Here is a 20939-nt window from a genome sequence, read left to right on the forward strand (position 1 = left end):
AGTGTCGCTTCTCCGAAACAGCGAGAATCACTTGCATGTCATTTCCTTTTGGTTTTGGTCACCGGGAAGCTCGGAACCAAATGTAGGACTCAGTTGAACAACTCTGCAGCCCCTGTATTCCCAACTCCTGGCTTCTCGCTGCATCGTGACATGTCTTTCTCGAAATCTGATTTTTACAGTTGATCCTTGTATTTTTCTAAGGAATATATGGATGATGTTAAACTACTCTGAATTTAGCTTGAGAAAAGCAACGCATTCATAAATCATTTAAACTGAGTATGCGTTTTGTTTTGTTTTTTAAATCTCTGCTTAATTTAAAAACTAGTTCCGGGCATTAAAAACCCACAAAGTTTTTCCCTCACAGGTGCCTGGAGGCGGTGCCAGGGAGGATCAGGTCATGGGAAGTGACTCCGGGAGCTGCGCGCGCGTCGGGTCAGAAATGCCAAGTGATAAGGACAAAAAAGGCAAGGAGGATGGCAAGCGACCGGCCACGCTCCGGGAGGCGGGGCCGGGGGCGGTCACGCGCGGTGCACCGGCTCCCGCAGGCCCGCCCCGGGCGCTGGGCCGCTCCGCCGCCTCCTCCTCCAGTTCCTGGGCCGCCGGCCCCGGGCGCAGGGCCGCGCCGCCGCCTCAGCCTCCTCCTCCGCCGGCCGCCCGGCCCGCCCGGCGGCTGCGCGCTCCGCCCCGTCCCTCCGCGCCCGCGCGCGCCTTCCCCGCCCTGCCCGTTCGCTCCGGTCGGGGCGGTTGGGCCGCGCGCCTGCGGAGGCGGGGCCGGGAGCGGGCGGCCGAGCCAATGGGGCGCGGCGGCGGCGGCGGCGGAGGAGGCGGCGGCGGCGGCGGCGGCGGCTGGGTCGGGCCCCGACGGGCGGCGGCGGCTGAGGTGGAGGCGGAGGGCGGCGGCGGCGGCGGCGGCGGCGGCGGAGGAGGAGGAGGGGGGAAGATGGCGGCGCCCGTCCTGCTGAGAGTGTCGGTGCCGCGGTGGGAGCGGGTGGCCCGGTATGCAGTGTGCGCCGCCGGGATCCTGCTCTCCATCTACGCCTACCACGTGGAGCGGGAGAAGGAACGGGACCCTGAGCACCGGGCCCTCTGCGACCTGGGGCCCTGGGTGAAGTGCTCCGCCGCCCTTACCTCCAGGTATCCCGGCTGAGGGGGAGCGGGCCCGGAGCGGCCGAGCGGGGGGCCAGGGGCGGAGGCTGGGGGTGGGGGAGCGCGCGAGGCCCGGGGGGCTCGGGCCTGGGGACGGCAGGGACAGGGCCGCGAGGACGAGGAGGAGCGACGGCGCTGGGGGCCCCGGGTCCGGCTCCGGGGGTGCGGTGTGGGAGGGCGGTGCAGCCCCGAGCGCAGGGGTGGAGGCAGGCAGGCAGGCAGGCGAGGAGGGATGAGGTGGCAGAGTGCAGCGGGAGGCCGGAGCGGACCCGGAGCGGCGGACGCGGAGCGGTCAGGCTGCCTGGGGCCGGGCTGAGGAGGAGGAGGAGGAGCGAGGGTGGATCCCGGCAGGCTTGACAGGTTTCCTGCTTCTCGCCTGTGGGTGTCGGATCTGGGGCTGTGGGACCCCGTCCCGGGGAGCCGCGAGGGCCGGTGTCTCGCCCGCGATCTTTGCCTGGCTGCAGCCCCGGGGCTGCGTGGCCGGCGTGGGCTCAGAGGGACTGTTTTCCCAGTGCGGGGGGGACAGGTGTTTCCTCGGCCAGGCCTCTTTGTACTCTGTGGCGCTAAGGAGAATTTGCAGACTTCTTGAAACGGTGACACACACGAATTTGACCCCAATCTGGAAGAAGATACCGGCATTTAACGTGTCTGATTTCTTGGATTTCTCCTTGCGTATTTTAAGGTGCTCAGGGAGGAGAATTGATCAGAGTTTGAGCCCAGCTTAAGTTTAATTTGAGTAAAGGAAGAGACCATGTCGTGCTCAGGGATAACGACTTAAGCTAAATTAGGGTGTCTTAATGTCGTTGATGAGTATAATTGGATACTCACAAAAGGTTAAAAAAAAAAAACCACTGTGCTAAACTAGTTCTGCTGATTTTAGTTTTTTTTTTCTTCGAAGTTGCAATTGATTTTTCCTTTGTAATATTTATGCACTGAATATTCCCAGGCAACTTATTTTTTTAAAAAAAAGGGGGGGGGAGGAGTTTACTGCATTAAGTAACTGGTTCCTCCTACCCCTTAGGGGAACGATGATTTTAAAACCTAGCAAAAGTGAAAAATGATTTCAAAACTCCTAGGTTGTCGTTTTCATCAAAACTGTGCCTGATAGTTTTCTGTTTGTTAGCAGTAGTCACATTTGAGCAATTTCGTGCCCTCCTGTTGATGGTAAATTGCTAGGTAGACAGACACGTATAGCTCACTGCTCCGTTTTGACCCACATATTGGTGGTTTTGTGAGCAAGCCAGCGTTGGAGTTTGTCTTGTTTCTGTTTGCAGACTTGCTGATCTTTTTTTCCCTACGGAATAGCCCTTTCAAGGTCTAGGTGCTCCATCTCTTCCAAATTCTTGTAGCTTTTTTGGTAGAACATAGTTACTTTGTGCATGCTGTAAGGATTTTGTAAAAAAAAAAAATGCATTTGAAATGTAATGTCAGTTTACAGCGAAAACTAGATCAGCTTGATCAAAAGCTCCCTTTCATTGTTGGTTCTTTTGAAAGTTAGAAAGGCTAACTGGACTTAGTTCTGAGAAACACCAAGTGTATCTTTTGCAAACATTTTCATGTAAATTTTAGTTTTGGAAGCGGTTTTTAAACTTAGAAGTATCTTGCACTCAGAGTTGAATGAATAAATGCGTAATGAAAAGACTGCAGCAGCACATTGCAAATGTGGAAGAAACAAAATGTAAAAAACAACTTTTGATTCTATACTGATATGGAATTTATGCAGAATTTTTGCTATTTTTTTTTTTAAGATTTATTTTCTTTTATATTGGAAATTCAGATACGCAGAGAGGAAGAGAAACAGAGAGGAAGATCTTCTGTTCACTGATTCATTCCTCAAGTGGCTGCAACGGCCAGAGCTGCACTGATCCAAAGCCAGGAGCCAGGAGCCAGGAGCTTCTTCTGGGTCTCCCATGCAGGTGCAGGGTCCCAAGGTTTTGGGCCATCCTCGATTGCTTTCCCAGGCTGCCAGCAGGGAGCTGGATGGGAAGTGGAGCTGCTGAGATTAGAACCGGTGCCCATATGGGATCTGGTGTGTGCAAGGCAAGGACTTTAACTATGAGGCTACCCCGCCAGGCCCAATTCTTGCTAATTTTAAGGTTTTTTTTTTTCCCCCTGGACACAAGTGGAATGTGAAAATTTAGTGGGCCTTTTAACATTGAACATGGGAAAAGCATATTTAAATTCTTGAAGCTGACTTTTCTTTACAAAAGAGTGATGCCTGATATTTTAGGAGGAATCTGGGTTGGAGGCAGAATATTGGGGATGGGCTGCTGGCATTGCAAGCAGCATCTTACCTTGCTCTGTCACAATGCCAAACCCTTTACTGTAAATTTACTGTGTTGGAAATGGAACTAAGTTTATGTAGCTTTTACGTAAACTATTTTGGATTTGATGCTCCTTGGAGAATAGGCAAGAGATAAGACCTGCTAGTAGAATTAAGAAAATAACAGAGTTGTCATGCATACTATAAAATTAATCTTAAGAAATTTATCCAGCGTAATCAACTTATTTATAAATTACATGTGACATATAAGCATATATGCATAAATCTATATATTTTTAATGGATATTTGGAAATTAAAATGTTAGTGTGGTTTATGACTTTTTACAAAACATTTAGTTTTTACTTGAAAAAGTTAAAGAAAGGGAGAGACAGAGCTCTTTCATCCACTGGTTCATTTCTCAGAAAGTTGTGGCAGCCAGAGCTGGGCTGGTCCAAAGCTGGGAGCCAGGAGCTACTTCCAGGTCTTTCTGCAGGTGCAGGGACCCAAGGACCTGGACCATCATCTTCTGCTGCTTTTTTAGACCGTGATAAGCAGGGAGCCGCATCAGGAAGTGGAGCGGCTAGCCAGGACTCCACCAGAGCCCGTGTTGACTGCTGAGACCACAGGTGGAGGATCAGCGTGCTCCGCCACCACACTGGCCCCAGCTTATGACCTCCTTTTGGAAGTGGTTAGAATAAAAGTTTTCTGAAAAAGACTTCGAGTGGAAGCAGGTTGTCGGAGACCTCAAGTTCCTTTTGTTTAAATCTTGATTGCTGGGTAGTGGTAATATTCAGAGATGTGATTATTTGGGGGAGAAGTTGGAGTCCAGGTTTCAGTTAGAGTTGAAGGTGAAGGATGAGAGAAGTCAGGTTAGAAGGAAAACCATGGCGAGGGAAGTCCTGTTCGAGGACCCAGCGTTCACTCATGAGATTGTTGTAGTGCTCGACCTCTGCTCTCATTTCTCAATCTTAAATTTCCTAATTCAGTTAGAATAAAGTACATATTAAAGAGAGAACCTTGGGGGGGGGGCGTGTGTGTAAAGTTCTCTGATATTTTGGGAGGTATAGATTATGTTAGGGAGTGATTCCAGAGTTTTCCCTTTCAAACAAGTATTTTCCCAGATAATGGAGAGAGTGTAATAAAATTAGCACTTTTAAAATTTGACCAATTACAGCCAATGAAAATAGGAGCAGTAATTTACATAACAATCTATCCATGGTCACTTCATTTTGAAAAAGGGTATTTTGATTTTTAAAATCGTAGAGCAAAATCTCGGGCTAAAAAGACCTTTAGATGGAGCATTTAGCTTTGTTGAAAAGTTTGCTTGGTTGTTCCTTTGCTACTTTACTTCATTTTTGCATAAGTTATGGAAAACTCCACCACAGCCCTGCACCAGTCCACCAGAGGACATTAAGTAAGCACTTGCTCTCGGTTTGGTGGGCACCTCTGCCAGTTGTGGCCTCAAGTTAGTTACTTATCTTCGTTGAACCTATTGTTTTGCTTAAGTACTTATACTGAAACTTGTTTTGCCGGATGAATGTTGGAATCCAAGATGATACGTGTGTCTATTAAAATATAGTATGTATTTAGTGATAGACGTTATTAATTGGAGGTGTTATTCTTTCTTCTTTTTAGATTTATTTTTGTTGGAAAGACAGATTTACGGGGAGAAGCTGAGACAAGAAAGATCTTCCGTCCACTGGTTCATTCCCCAAGGGACCAAAACAGCTGGAGTTGAGCCAATCCAAAGCTAGGCGCTTCTTCTGGGGGTACAGCTTGGGTACAGGGTCCCAAGTCTTTGGGCCATCCTCTGCTTTCCCAGGCCAGAAGCAGGGAGCTGGATGGGAAGTGGAACAGCTGGGAGATGAACCAGCGCCCATAGGGATCCCAGTGCGTGCAAGGCGAGGATTTAGCCACTGAGCCACCGTGCCGGGTCCGAGGTGTTACTTTTTCTTTTGCAGTGTCTGGTAGTGATAAATGCCCTTAAGTAGAACAGGTTTCATAACTACTTGGTGGCATGCTGTAAAGGCTTAAAGGCACTTAAATAATTTTAAAAACAAATCGCATGCAGAATTTTTTTTAAGATTTATGTTTTTAATTGGAAAGGCATATCTGCAGAGAGAAGGAGATACAGAAAGATCTTCTGTCTGCTGGTTCACTCCCCAAGTGGCTGCTATGGCCACGGCTGAGCCAATCTGAAACCAGGAACCAGGAGCCTCCTTCGGGTCTCCCATGTGGATGTAGGATCCCAAGGCTTTGGGTCATCCTCCACTACTTTTTCAGGCCAGAAGCAGGGAGCTGAAAGGGAAGTGGAGGAGCCGGGGTATGAATTGGCACCCACATGGGATCCTGATAGGTGCAAGGTGAGGATTTACCACTAGGCTGTTGCGCCAGGTCCATGCAAAATATTCTTTACAGATAGATAAGTTGCATTGACTCTAAGAAGGGCTTGTTTAAAGATTAGAGGGCTTAATAATTCTATAGTTCTGTGAACAAATAGATGCTGGCACGGTGGTATAACAGACTACTCCTCCATCTCTTGGCAATGGCATCCCGTATGGGTGTCAGTTTGTGTCCTGGCTGTTCCACTTTCCAATCCGGCACCCTGCTTCTGGCCTAGGAAAGCAGCGGAGGATGGCCCAGGTCTTTGGCCCCTGTACCTGCGTGGAAGGCCTGGGTCAGCACTGGCTTTTGCAGCCATCTGGGGAGTGAACCAGTGGTTGGAAAATCTATCTCTGTAACTCTTTCAAGTAAAATAAATAAATCTCTATGTAGATTTTAAAACCCGCACAAATATTATTTGAAAATCACCACTCCTCAAAACATGCCTTGTTTTACAAAATGTTAGGCTAGTACTGATTTCATAACTTTTTTTTTTTTTAAATCATCTCTTTGCTTCCTATTCCCTATTGAGATAAGAAACCTTTAGAATTAGGACAGAGCCTAGAAATAGCCACTGTTCCTGTCTGTCCAGTTGAGATTCCAGGGCTGAGACTTGCCCACGGTAATGCAGGTGGTAATTGCCTGGAACTAGAAGCTGCTCTTCCAGGGTACTCAGTGAACTCTTGTAGGGGGAGTGCATTTCCTCTTCATATTCGAAGGCTGACAGCATTGAGGGTGAAAAGGCGCTTTTCGTTTTTCTTGCCCCTGGCATGCACTTCTGCCTTTCCGTAGGCAGCCCTGCAACTTTCCAGAGCCGGGCTGTGCATGCGCAAGAGCACACGTGACCAAAGTATCCCCACTTTTGTTTTGAAATTTGATTTGTTTTATTATTTAAAAGAGTTACAGAGAGAGAGAGAGAGAAACAGAGAAAGAGGTCTCTTCCACCTGCTGATTCACTCCACATCATGGCTGTCACGGCCAGGGCTGGGCCAGGTTGGAGCCCAGCGCTCCTTCAGGCGTTCCTGGTGCGTAGCAGGGTAGGCCATCAGCAGGGAGCTGGATCGGAGGTGGGGCAGCCAGGGCACAGACTAGGGTCCGCTGGAGTGCTGGCCTCGCAGCCTCACCTGGTAGCCCACTATGCTGCCAACCCCAGCTCCCCATGATTTTTTTTTAAACACAATGGCATCCTACTCTACATTCTAATTTGAATCTTGCTTCAAGAGCTTATTTATATTTAGCAAAATTGCTGGTGTGTGAAGGAAAGTTTACTTTGACAGTTTTGACCATGGAGAATTTAGAATTCAAATAGAGATTCCAATGTTATCATTGTGGAAGTTTCGGAATCAGTGAACTCCAGTGTAAACTCAAGAGTCTAACAAGGAGTAAGTGTCGTGGAGAATGAGTCTGAAGTGCCGCTTGTAAGAAGTAAACCTTCATACTTGTAGGTAACCCTTACTGTGCGCTAGGCAGCCTTCCAAGTGCTTTTCATGCGTTATTTCATCTCAGAGTAGCCCTATAAGGGAGGTAACTTTTGTTGACATTTTACAGATGGGAAAATTGAGGTAAGTAAAGTACTAATGAAACTTCATCCAAGGTGATTAATACAGCGGCAGAGTCCTCGTTGTAATCCGTGCAGGCCCCAGAGTTCAGACCCTTCACTACTGCTGTAAACTCCATTTAGATCTAGTGCTGAGAAAGCAGAATTTTTTTTTTTTAATTAGCAATGTGTACGATTGGAATATCCGGAGTTAGTATTATAACTTGAGCTTATTTACAACGGTCTTATTGAAAACCAAGACACTGCTGTGAAGGAATGGTGTTCACGCACGGAGTTTCTAGAGTGTTGGGATCCTGTTGAGGAGCTGGCCTTGTCTTGCCTGCTGGATAACGGGAAGTGAGGTAAGGCCATCGTAAAGGCTGCATTGGGTTTGCCAAGGACAGAGGGATGACGTAGGAGAGGAACAGGTTGTTGGATCAGTGCTGGGGGAGGAGGGGGAGGTAGTCATTTTGTAGGCAGCTGTTGAGTCTTGCGGACCTACTGCACACGCAGCCAGGAGTTTTGCACCTGGGCTGTGGTGCAGGCAGAAGTGAAGTTTCCTAGGGCTGATTTCTTCGCTGGAGGAAGAAGTTCAGGGAGCGGCGTGAGGAGAGGCACGGGAAGTTAGGCCAGTGGCATTAGGGAAGAGCAAGAGTCAGATCGCTGCACAGTTGGGGAGCGGGCACCCAGGACCTTTCCGGGCTTGTTTTTTCTCTTGCAGATGCTTGTGTTTTATAGTGAGCTATAATAATTTGAAAATAAGAAGTAAAGAAGCAGTAAGGTAATTGCATGGAGGTTGAAAACGCCATGATGATTGGCAAAAGTTTGGGAGGGAAGAAGGACCGAAGGACGGGGAAAGGTTCATTAACACAGACACCAGCTTATAGCTGGACAGCAGTGAAAAGGAGGTGCTGGGGTTCTCTTGCACAATAGAGTGACTGTAGATAATGTACAGTGTCTTTTGTAAAGTAAGCAACCTAGGAGATAGGGTCTTGAATGTCTTCAACATAAAAAATATTCAGTATTTGAAGAGATACATGTATTTATTCTGACTGGGCATTGTACAATGTATTCAGGTATCAAAACCTCTAATGGGATCCCACAAGTTGGTACAATTTTTATATATTAACATTTTTAAAAATTAAAATAGGTAGGGCCCAGTGCAGTGGCCTAGTAGCTCAAGTCCTCACCTTGCATGCATTGGGATCCCATATGGGTGCCATTTCTAATCCCGGCAACCCCACTTCTCATCCAGCTACCCGCCTGTGGCCTGGGAAAGCAGTTGAAGATGGCCCAAAGCCTTGGGCCCCTGCACCTGTGTGGGAGACCCGGAAGAGGCTCCTGGCTTCGGATGGGCACAGCTCTGGGCCGTTGCGGCCGCTTGGGGATTGAATCACTGGATGGAAGATCTTCCACTCTGTCTCTCCTCTCTGTATATCTGACTTTCCAATAAAAATCAATCTTTAAAAAAAATGAAAGTAAGCAAATATTTATGTGCCACAAGAAAAGAAACAAAAAGCAACATATTTTGAATATTTGGGTGAAAATAAAGAAAAGGAAGAAAATTTAGGCAATCCATAATGGTGACAACCAGGAGAACTTTTACTAGAGTAACTTCTCATTTCTGTGTGTGTGTATTTGGATTTTTAAAAATGCTATTGAGGGCCCGGCGGCGTGGCCTAACGGCTAAAGACATCACCTTGCATGCATCGGGATCCCATATGGGTGCTGGTTCTAATCCCGGCAGCTCCACTTCCCATCCAGCTCCCTGCTTGTGGCCTGGGAAAGCAGTCGAGGACGGCCTAAAGCTTTGGGACCCTGCACCCGCGTGGGAGACCTGGAGGAGGTTCCAGGTTCCCGGCTTCAGATCGGCACGCACCGACCCGTTGCGGCTCACTTGGGGAGTGAATCATCAAATGGAAGATCTTCCTCTCTGTCTCTCCTCCTCTCTGTATATCTGACTTTCCAATAAAAACAAATAAATCTTTAAAAAAAATAAATAAAAATGCTATTGATTAATTAAACTTTAGCTTTATATTGATATGAAAATTGGGGCCAGTGCTTTTTGGTTCATGGAAAATTACATAAGCAAGTTCAGCACTACAGAGAACTCCCGGCAGCCATTGCGAGGTACTGTTTATGTTTTGATGATTTTTAAAACATAAAAGTATATTGATTGCTGATTATTCAAATTAATATTATAGATATAACTTGAAAACGGTCTTATTTTCAAGCTAGTAGCTGATTATAATTAAATCCGTTGGTATTTTTAAAAAAATGCTGAATGCCTTTATCATTGGTAATCGCTCATCTTTGTGGCTCAGGTCTTACCTGATTCTGTGCAATGAAAACAGCACAGATTTGACTTAGGGCTGCCACAGTCATCTGCCATTCATTTAAAGCTTGTGCTTGTCAGAAGAACTTTCTTATTCTCATAAAGATTATAAATTGATCTTTAAAGATAATAATGAGGTAAAATACTGCTTTATTCCTTTTCCATATAGTAGGTCTACATAAGATTTTATTTTAAGAATTATTTTACTAAAAAGTTTTAAAACCGAAGAATTATGATGTATAAGGTTACTTGATGTTAGCATTTCTGTCTAGGGTACTCCTCATTCAAGGACACTTTTTTTTTAAAAGATTTATTTATTTTTATTGGAAAGGCAGATATACACAGAGGAGGAGAGACAGAGAAGAAGATCAATGGTTCACTCCCCAAGTGACCGCAAAGGCTGGAGCTGAGCCAATCCGGAGCCAGGAGCCAGGAACCTCTTCCAGGTCTCCCACGCAGGTACAGGGTCCCAAGCCTTTGGGCCATCCTCGACTGCTTTCCCAGGCCACAAGCAGGGAGCTGGATGGAAAGCAGGGCCGCCAGGATTAGAACCGGTGCCCATATGGGATCCTGGGGCATTCAAGGCGAGGACTTTAACCACTACACTATCGCGCTGGGCCCTTAAGGGCAGTTTTGTCAAATAAGCCCTTGAAATTGCTTGGTCTCACCCTGCCAAGGCAACCACAGACAGAACTCGAAATACAGTAAATCTGTAGCAGGCAAATTTTTAAATTGATAATTTTGTATGGCCCGTGTCTGGATGATACAGTAAATGTGCCAGTGGCCTGTGGCAGAGCAGTCTTCCCATCTCTGCTGACGTCAGTCTGGCTTGAACCCCCTGATCTCAGTTTCCTCTTTGGTGGATGCTGCTAGTGACGGTGTTAGCTCGCAGGGTTTGTGTGTGACTGTCAAGCGTACTGGCACAGAAGCCGCCTTGGCCCAGTGCCTGGGGCAGAGGTGCTCACCGCGCTCGACCCTTCCTGTTTTAGACCATGCTTGAGAGCACAGTGGAAGTTCTTGACAGATGTTTTTTCTCCTCACTTCCCAAGCTTGTTGTAACTATCTTGCCCTGTTCTTAAAATTTCTACCGGTAATAAAAGAATATCACGTGCCCTATATCCTTGCCAATAAGGACCATTCTCAGCTTTTAGGTCTCTGCCAGTGAGATGTGAAAAATGTCCCCCTCCCCCGTTGTTTTGATTTGCACCCTTCCCCAAGCATCAGCAAAACCTGAAATGACTTTCATATTTGTTTTATCTGTTTGCATTTCACAAACACTTGTTTTCTTGTTTCTCTGTCTTACTTGTATAGATCTTCATACTGGTTAGGCAAATACTTTTTATACTTCAAGGATATTAATGTTTTATTAAAAATATTTTTGCCATTTTATTTACTGTAGCTACTCTTCATAGTACAGAGATTTGTTAAGTATATGAAAAATTGAATTATCATTGTCTAATCTTTTTCGTAAGTCTTGAGGCTATTTCCCATTCTAATATTAGATGAATGTACATTTATAATTTATTTGAAAAAGTATCTTAATCATCTAGAATGCTGACTTGTGTTTTCGATGAGCCTGTAGCCCAGTTTTTATGCAGCCAGTTCATCTGGATATTGCCTGGACTTAGCTTTGCTCATTTAAAAAGCGGTTTAGTTTTCATATTGGGAGGCTGTGAAAGAGAACATGAACACAGTAAGAGAGATTGGGCCTTTTCCATGTGCTTGTTCACCCCCTCAGTAGCCTCAGTAGCCACAGCTGGGGCAAACTAAAGGCTGCAAGGCAGCAGCCATGGCTCAGGGTAACTGGGTTTTTGCCACCCCTGCTGGAGCCTAGGACGGGGCTCCCAGCTCCTGAGGCCAGGGCTGGTGGCGGTATCTGGGGAGTGAACGAGTGAGAACTCTGTCTCTCGAAACGAAAGTTGAAACTTCTCAATAGAATTATCCAAACTTGAAAGATTATAAACTAGGAGGAAAATATGTATAACACAGAACCAAGAGATTAACTGCCGTGATATCTAAAAACTCTAGCTGACCAGTAAGAATGAAAGGCAGGCACCCAGAAAGGAAAGATGGGTGGGCATTGTGGTACAGTGGGTTAAGGTGCTTGACCTGGTAACTCCTGTGGCATAGTGTTGTTTTGAGTCCTGGCTCCTTGCTGATGCCTCCTGGGAAGTAGTGCATCATGGCTGAAGTGCTTGGGCCTCTGCCACCCACATGTGGGGGACCCAGATGGAGTTCTGGGCTCCCGGGCCAGCCCTGACTGATGAGGGCCGTTTGGAGAATGAACTAGTGGATGAAAAGTCTGTCTCTATGCCTTTCATATACATTTTTCAACTTTTTGAAAGTTCATTTGTTTAGAAATTTATTTGGAATTTGCTTTGATTTAATGTGAGGTAGAGATCCAACTGGGTTTTTTTCTTAGTACACAGACTTTTTTCCTAAGTCCGTTTCCTGGCTCGATTATACTTGAAATGTCATGTGACTTCATTCTTGAGGTATCTTTCTGATTTGCAGTTCTGTTTTACCAGTTTGTCTGTCAATATTTATTCTTTTCCTGCAGTCCCCTTCTTTCCTTGGCTCTGTATGCCAGGTTTGATACCTGGTGGGGCAAATGTACTTAGGTACAAACTGCAAGAGAAGAGTATGGTATCTTTGCTTTAGAGTTGCTTACCTGATACTGTTTTAACATAGATGTACATTGTGGTTTGATTTTGATTGAAATCAATGGATTGGAAAGATAAAGATAACATTGGCGTAAACTAGTTGGGAGCAAAAAACTCCTTACCTATCCCCTCCTTTCTTTGCTCTGTTCTCTTATAATTTTGCACCTAAAGAGATTTTTATCAGGGCATAATGTTATGTCTGTCTACTCAGGCTCATATTATCAAACCTTTTTGTTATTGTTGTTAATTGATTAGAGATGTCTTAGTCAATAACTTTTTAATAAAGATTTTATTTTTAATTTTTATTGGAAAGGCATATTTACAGAAAAAAGCAGAGAGAAGTATCTTCCATCCACTGATTCACTCCCCAGGTGACCACAACAGCTAGAGCTGAGCCTGTGCTATCTAAAGCAAGGAGCCAGGAGCTTCTTCCAGCTCCGACATGCAGGTTCAGGGTCCTAAGGCTTTGGGCTGTCCTTGACTGCTTTCCAAGGCCAGAAACAGGAAGCTGCGTGGGAATTGGAGCGGCTGAGATACGAATCGGCGCCCATGTGGGATCCCAGCTGTGTTGTGCCAGGCCTAGTAACTCTTATCTTACAGTAGGATATTGAGTATGTGTTTACTTTTTGATGGTATAAGTTAATACAGTGCTTTCATTCTCATTTTATTTAAGAAATGTTCTAGGAGAGGGCCCGGCACGGTAGCCTCGTGGCTAAAGTCCTCACCTTGCACGTGCCGGGATCTTATATGGATGCCATTTCATGCCCAGCTGTTCCACTTCCCATGCAGTTCCCTGCTTGTGGTCTGGGAAAGCAATTACGGATGTCCCAAAGCCTTGGGACTCTGAACCCGTGTGGGAGACCCAAAGAAGCTCTTGGCTTCTGGCTTCAGATTGGGTTGGCCCAGCTCCAACCATTATGGCTGTTGGGGAGTGAATCAGCGGAAAATATTGCCTTTCCAATAAAAATAAATTAATCTTTTTAAAAAATTAATGTTCTAGGAGGAATTCTTTTCTTGTGCAAAAGTCCTTTTGTTACTGTGTATTTGTTATGAAACATTTGTACAGTGTTGCAGCATGTAATGAAGAAAGTGACCCTCCAAAAGTGCGAACATTGTTTAACAAACTCTCAGTCTCTCAGGTGCTTCCTGGGAGCCCTGCCATGTATTTGTATCATCTGTACTCTTAATTTGTAATGATTTTTTTTAAAAAGAACTAAAACGAAATCCTCTCAGAACATTTCCTTATAAGAGCCAGAAAACAAATTGATGTGCAAGTTTTTTTCTAATGCAAATTAATAACTAATTTTTCAGAAGTACATACACTTGTTGAAACACTGGTACAGAGAAAAGAAATGAGCTTTTAAAATCAAGGTTTGTTTGGTTTTTTAAATCAAGGTTTTATGGTTTTAAATCCCGATTCTGTTGTACCTTGTCTCTGTGACACGAAATTATTATCTGTTAAAGTTTTCTCATTGTTTCCCAGTTTTCACATTTTTAAAATGAGTTTAGTGTGACACCTGCCATGTCAGATTTTGTGTGTGTGTAAAACTAAATAGTACGTGTACAAATAGCACAGCCCAATATATAGGTTTTTGGTACATTTTAACTATTACTAAATTTAACAGTTTTAAGTACCTTTGTTCTCCTTCAAAATTCCCGCAAGTATTTTCATTTATTTATTTATTTATTTATTTATTTATTTATTTATTTTAACTTAAAAGGCATACAGGATTTTGGAACTTCATGTGGGTCTCCCACATGGGTACCAAGGCCCCAGACACTTGGGCGGTCTTCCGCTGCTGCTTTCCCTGGCACCTTGGCAGGGAGCTGGAGCCGAAGTGGAGTATGTGAAATGCTGGTGTTGCAAGCAGCAGCTTAACACCACGGCACTGGCCCATCCCGTCCTGGTCTGACCCCCGTGCAAATGCCTACAGCACAGGTGTCTCCTTTTTGTAACGTTGTATTGTGATTTAGGAAACTGTGATTTTCTGCTTTCTCCCTCATTAAAGAGAAAGCAGTAAATAACAGGTTTGGTTCCTAATGTGTGTCATCCTATTTACCTTCCATAGAATTGAGCTAACTTCTAGTCAGCCATGCCTTGGGAAGTTGAGAGCTTATTATTGTGTGTTCAAAGTTGCTTTTTTTTTTTTTTTTTTTTATGGACCAACACAATGGCTTACTTAGCTAATCCTCCCTTCCATGTGGATGTCTCTCTGTGTCCCTTCCAGCTCCCTGCTCTTGGCCTGGGAAAAGAGCAAATCACGCAAGATCTTGGGACTCTGCATCTGTGGAGGAGACTTGAAAGAAGCTCCTGGCTCCTCCTGGCTTCAGATTGGCTCAACTCCGGCCATTTTGGCCATCTGGAGAGTGAACCAGTGGGTGGAAAATCTGTCTCTCAACCTCTCCTAATCTGCCTGTCCTATAAAAATAAATAAATCTTAAAAAAAAAAGGCACTAAGCATGAGTGAGTTGTCCAAAACTAGGCAGCAAGTTGGAGCTCTCACTGCACCCGGCCCCTTGCAGCCACTTTGTCAGTGTGTTTGCTTTGAGATGGCTTCATCTACCGGTTCAGTGACCAGCACTGCCATGTGCCTCTCTTGGCCACTGATTCTGAAAAGGCAGAGCTTCAGAGCTGGAGAGACCTTCCATCCGCCGGTTGACTCTGCAGACGGCCACAGTGGCTGGGGCTAGGCCGTGCCAAAGCCCTGCACAGGTGCAGGCATCCAACTATGTGGGTCATCTTCTGCCTTCCCCGGTGCTTGAACTGGGGCTCTTACGGGATGCCAGTGTTGCAGGGGGCAGCCCAACAAACTGCACTATGCTATTATTCCCTACTTGGTTTGATTTTAACTAAGTTTTTTTTTTAAGATTTATTTATTTTATTACAGTCAGATATACAGAGAGAAGGAGAGACAGAGAGGAAGATCTTCCGTCCGATGATTCACTCCCCAGGTGACAGCAACGGCCGGTGCGCCGATCCGAAGCCGGGAACCTGGAACCTCCTCCAGGTGTCCCACACAGGTGCAGGGTCCCAAAGCCTTGGGCCGTCCTCAACTGCCCTCCCAGGCCACAAGCAGGGAGCTGGATGGGAAGTGGAGCTGCCAGGATCAGAACCAGCGCCCATATGGGATCCCGGGGCATTCAAGGCGAGGACTTTAGCCGCTAGGCCACGCCACCGGGCCCTTAACTAAGATTTTATTTTCAACAGTCTGTAAAATACATGTTAGAGCCTGTTGTTGAGCTTAACTTTTTTGAGAAGAAGAGAGCGAGGGTTGGAAAGGACAGAATTATGTATGTTTAGGCATGTGATTTATGTGGTATGAGGATTTGAGAAATTAGGGTAATTTTAGGATATTTGTCTGTGATCCTGGAAGTGCCAGGATTCTCTGTGCTCCTTACTCTTGTTTCCAACTGTATAGAGTCCCTGAGGGGTAGATTTGTACTAAGTACTGATGCTGTCAAAATAGGAAACAAAAGCACAACATTTTATTCTTAACTAGAACTTGGGCGCCAGACTCCAGACTGTAAGTTTACTGGAATGAGCCCAGCTGGTTCATGTGAAAGTGCTGTTTTTAAGAATCTAGTTGAGTTTAAGTTGTTTTCAAACTAGAGCAAATTATGACATGAATTTCCTCCAGTCCCCCAGTTCTAGATTTTTCTACTGTAACGTGATCAAAGCCTGATTTAAATAGTTCCTATCAGCTGCTTGCAGCCATGTAACCAGGAGAGCCCATTTGCCCTGGCTAACTGCTGACCTGGCTTTGGCCACCTACCCTGGGCCTTTCCTGCCCAAGTGGTACGTTTAGCCTGGGTTTTCTGTTGGAGAAGAGAAGCAGGCAAGGCGGGGACGGGTGTGGGTGTGGATGGAACTAAACTCTAAGAAGACTCCAGTCCCATGGAAGAAACAGAAAAGTGAGTCTGTACCTGTGTGCCGACCTTTTGATCATGATTCTGTCAAGTCGTGCACAGATCCAAATCTGTCCCCTTCCTTCCTGAGAGTCAAAAAAATGAAGACCAAGAGGAACCTTGGATCCCTGCCTCAAAGGACATTACGTAGCCAGTCCCGGAAGCATTGGCTATGTTTGGGCTGCCTGGAGTGACAAGTGGCTTGCCGAGCATTATACGTAATCCACTTCCCTCACTGTTCATCTCCCAGCGGTGAATGGCTTATGGCTTCTAAGACGTTCACTTTTCCCTAATGGTTCATGTCACATTCTTCATTTTCTTCCTCTTCATTTGGTCTCCTCTTCCTTCTGTACCTGGCCGTTAGATGTTGATGATCCACAGAACCCTGGGCGCCCCTGTCAGTCTTTAATCTCAGTGTTGTCTATGGCTTTGCGCAGGGATGAATCCACGTTTTTTTGTCTCTACCCTTGACTTCTTTGATTACTCCGTGTACTTACCTAATTGCCCAGTGCACATCTGTACAGGAGCATCTCCAAAGCCGTTTAATTTAAGCATGTTCAAGATTTGACTCATATTCTTCCTCTGAAAATGCTGATTGCTAAACTACTGAAAGGCACCAGCACCCAAGCAGTGGTGTGAGTTAGAAACGTGGACTTGCGTGTGATTCCTGATGCAACACCAACACTCCACTCTGGTCAGTTACCAAATCCAATGGATTATTTTTAACTTTTAAATTGTTTTATGTAAGCCAAGCTGTGTGTCTTGTCTTTTTTTTTTAGTATTATCGTAGCCGAATCCTTGCAACAAACCTTCAGGTAATTAAAATAGACTCTTGCTGGCATTCCAGAAAGCCTCCTTAAACTCTTAGATCGGCCATACTCTCCTCCTTGTAAAGAGTGACCTCTTTGTCCTGAAAGCTTAGTTTTTGCCTACTGTTGGAACTTTTTACAAATAGAACCTTTTGAGCTTTTTCATTTAACTACCTTTAGTCATCATTATTTTGTAAGATCTATTCATGTTCTATGGACTGTTGTATATTCATTAGTTATTGCTGAATAATGTTCTGAGTGTATCACAGCTTACTGTTTTTTTGGGAAGGAGAGTTCTCAGTGTGTAGCAATTATGAATGTTGAGCTGTGATCATGGTTGTGTATCTTTCATTGTATTTGATGTTTAGCTTCTTTACCAATAGTGTGTGAGAAGTCCTGATTATTCAACCCGTCACTACACTGTGGAATTGTCAGGCTGTTGAATTTTATTAACCACATAAGGTATATGCAATGCTTTTTGTGGGTAACTGAGGTATAGTTCTATGAAGTAAAATACAAAAATCTTATGTGGTTAGCTTGAAAAATACATATAGTAAGTACCTGTGTAACTATTGCTCAAAAACACATAGAACATTTCATCACACCAGAAAATTCTCTTATGCTCTTTTCCAGTCAAATGGCTATTCTAATCTCACTGTCTTGACAGCCACCCTTGTAAATCTGTCCATTTTTGAACTTCATGCAATGAGCTTATACTGTGTGTACTCTCTTGTTTCTGATTTCTTTCAGGCTAATTATTTTTATTTATTTTGTGTGTGTGTGATTCATCCAAGATATTGGTTGAATCAGTTCTTTTATTTTTTGGCCAGTTCTGTTGTATCATTGTTTGTAATTTGTTTTCTTATTGGTGTTTCTAGGTTTGGGCTATTGTGATTTAAGCTGCTATGAACATATCTTTTTACGTAAATGCTCATTTCTCTTTTGGCTTCATATATAAATACATTAAGAGTGAGTTTCTGGGTTATAGAGAAGGTAAATGTTTAACTTCATAAACATTCAGAACAGAAACTCCCCTCATGGTATACATTCCTCTTTGGTTTTACTTTATTTTTCTGATTACGGGTGAGGTTAAACAGCCTTGTGCTTCTTTTTTTTGGCTATTTGGATATCTTCTCTTTAGAAGACTCACTAAAATCTTTTTATTTTAGATTTATTTATTTTTGTTGGAAAGTCAGATATACACAGAGGAGGAGAGACAGAGAGGAAGACCCTCCATCCGATGATTCATTCCCCAAGTAACCGCAGCAACCAGTGCTGTGCCAATCCAAAGCCAGGAGCCTGGAACTTCCTCTGGGTCCTCACGCAGGTGCAGGGTCCCAAGGCTTTGGGTCGTCCTCAGCTGCTTTCCCAGGCCACAAGCAGGGAGCTGGATGAGAAATAAAGCTGCCAGGATTAGAACCGGTGCCCATATGGGATCCCAGTGCGCTGAAGGTGAGGATTTTAGCCACTAGGCCACGGCACCGGGTCCAAGACTCACTAAAATCTTACCTGTGTTTCTACTGGGCCATCTTCCAAGCCTCACACATACACTCAGGATTAACATCCCTTGTCTAAAAATCTGAAATCATTCCTGGTTTGGGGTTTTAGAGCATTTTAGATTTGTACTTTCAGGTTTGGGTGCTCAACTGGTAAAGCCCATGCCGATATTCCAAAATCTGAGAGAAAGTCTGAACTCTGAGACCGTTTCCAGTCCTGAGCCTTTCAGCCCAGGGTTTCTCAACCTGTGTGTATGCAGCCCCGCCTCCACGTCTGTATTATCGATGTTTCTACTCTTGCTTAGCTTTTTATCCTTTTTTTTTTTAAATTTTCTTAAAGGTATCTTTTGATTAACAGAAGTTCTTGATGTAGTTAAAGATATTCATCTTTTTTCTTTCTAAAAATATATTTACTTATTGTATTTATTTGAAAGGTAGAGAGACAGAAGGATAGAGAAAAGTCTTCCATTTATTAATTCACTCCCTAAATGCAGCAAGTGGCGCTGGGCCAGGCCTAAGCCAGGAGCTCAGAACTCAATCTGGGGCTCTCACAGGTGTGGATTGGACACTAGTATTTTGCATTTTGTCCTTACCGGCTGCCTCTCAGATGTCCATTAAATGGAACCTGGCACTGGAGGGAGAGCTGGCAGTTGAACTCAGAGTACAGTGGGGATGTGGGGCACCTCAGCACTGCCTTAGTTGCTGAGACAAATATTTGCCCCCGTCTTGTATAATCAGGTCTCTTTTTTTCCCCTAGTGTGAACATATTTTGTATTATTTTTTAGTCATGTCCTGCTCCTTCACATTTAGATAAACAGCCTATGAAACCTTTATTTATTTTTATTTGGTAGATTTTACAGAGGAGGCTAGAGAGGTCTTCTATCCTCTGCTTCACTCCCCCAGGCCATAAGCAGGGAGCCGAATCAGAAGTGGAGCAGCCTGCTGAGCCACTGTGCTAACCCCTGAAAACTTTCTTTTAAAATAAGATTTTATTTTCATGTAACTTAAAATAGAGTGACATAGAGGCTGATCCTTGCACTAATTCACTTCCCAAGAGCCTGCGATAGCTGGAGCTGGGCCGGGCTGAAGCTTAGGAACCTGAGACTCAGACGTCAGCTCCCATGTTTGTGTGGGGAGCCAGGTACTGAGCCATCAGCTGCTGTCTGCTGCGTGTACACAGTAGGATGCTGGATCAAGCAGAGCTAACCGAAGCCCAGGCACTCCAGGAGGGGACACTGTCCCCGGTGGCTCTGACTGCCAAATGTCTGCCACTGCACTTGGGTTTTTTTTCTTTAATCGGCGTGAGATAAAGGTCAGTGTTTTTTTCTTACGTGTCTGATTCTTTTTATTATTGTGGTATCATTTATTAGAAAAACTTTTCCCTATGCCGTAGAGCCACCTCTATCATGAATCAGATGAAACTGTGTGCAAGATCTTGGGCTCTTCCACTCCAGTTTTCCATTGTCTGCGTGTCAGTGTTCTGTTTCTTTCAGCAGTTCTCAAGGTGTGCTCTGGGAGCCAGTGGGGTTCCTGAGACACTTTCAGGGAGTCTGCCATTTGCAAAACTCTTTTCATAGTAACATTGTATGCATAGTAATAGTGTATGATAAGGTAGCCTGTAGTATTGCAGGCTGCAAGTGAACGGAGCAGCAGGTATGAGCCTCTAGCTGTCAGACATGAAAGATTTAGAAACATGTGAGGCAGACTCTTAATATTTTTCTTGCTTGTTTTGGGTAACAGTTGTTTTCCTTAATTGTGTTATTTATGCTGACATGTAATGTATTTTTTGTTTTGAAATGAATTAAACTGTCTAGAGCTTTTCTGAAGTATGGATATCAAGTGGATAATAAGTCTTGCTATGCATGGGCCGTTGCTTTCCCATGTGTGTTTTGGAATCAGTTTGTGAGTTTCTACGGGAACACTTAAGATTTTGGCCGGAATTGTTTTGAATGACTCTATGAATAATTGGTGTCATTATCCGTTTGGTATCCCTTTTCATGAGCATATTTCTTTTTTCAATATTTCATTTTCTTTTTAATATTGTTTACATAGTTGAAAGGGCTGCATGCCTCTGTGGGCCTCCAGTTAGGATAGGGAGGGGCAAGGTATGGAAGAAGGTGGGTGGGACAAATATTTCAGTTCTTTTTATTCTCCTTGTCTGCTGGGGGGTGGGAGAGAGTGAACCTCACCTTGCTGTCAAACTACATCAGCGCCTAGGATGGAGGGCTCGGTCATTCTATGACACCTCAGAGACCTTGATGTGGGGAACAATGTTCCTAGGGTGTTGTGCTTTTGATTGTTCAGAGACATTTTCAGATTGGTTGTACCAGGGTTGAGAAAAATCTTTCCAACATCTCTTAGCTGTCCAGGCACACTTTAGTGTACAGCGCAGGCCCAGGAA

At 44.7% G+C, this 20939-nt stretch overlaps 1 protein-coding gene across 2 annotated transcripts in view; it reads left to right on the plus strand.

Annotated features, from left to right (window-relative positions):
- Positions 1-650: 650 nt before the first annotated feature.
- The window catches only part of VKORC1L1 (vitamin K epoxide reductase complex subunit 1 like 1), a 58910-nt gene continuing 38621 nt past the window's right edge, over positions 651-20939 (plus strand). The window contains exon 1 of one of the 2 annotated variants that reach the window (XM_004599403.3): positions 651-1134. In XM_004599403.3, coding sequence (XP_004599460.2) covers positions 794-1134 — 341 coding nt within the window. In that variant the 5' untranslated portion in view covers positions 651-793. The remainder of the gene's footprint in view (positions 1135-20939) is intronic. The other variant, XM_004599402.3, reaches the window with a different exon arrangement.

Source organism: Ochotona princeps, chromosome 24 (assembly GCF_030435755.1).
Source record: "Ochotona princeps isolate mOchPri1 chromosome 24, mOchPri1.hap1, whole genome shotgun sequence".
Lineage (NCBI taxonomy): Eukaryota > Metazoa > Chordata > Mammalia > Lagomorpha > Ochotonidae > Ochotona > Ochotona princeps.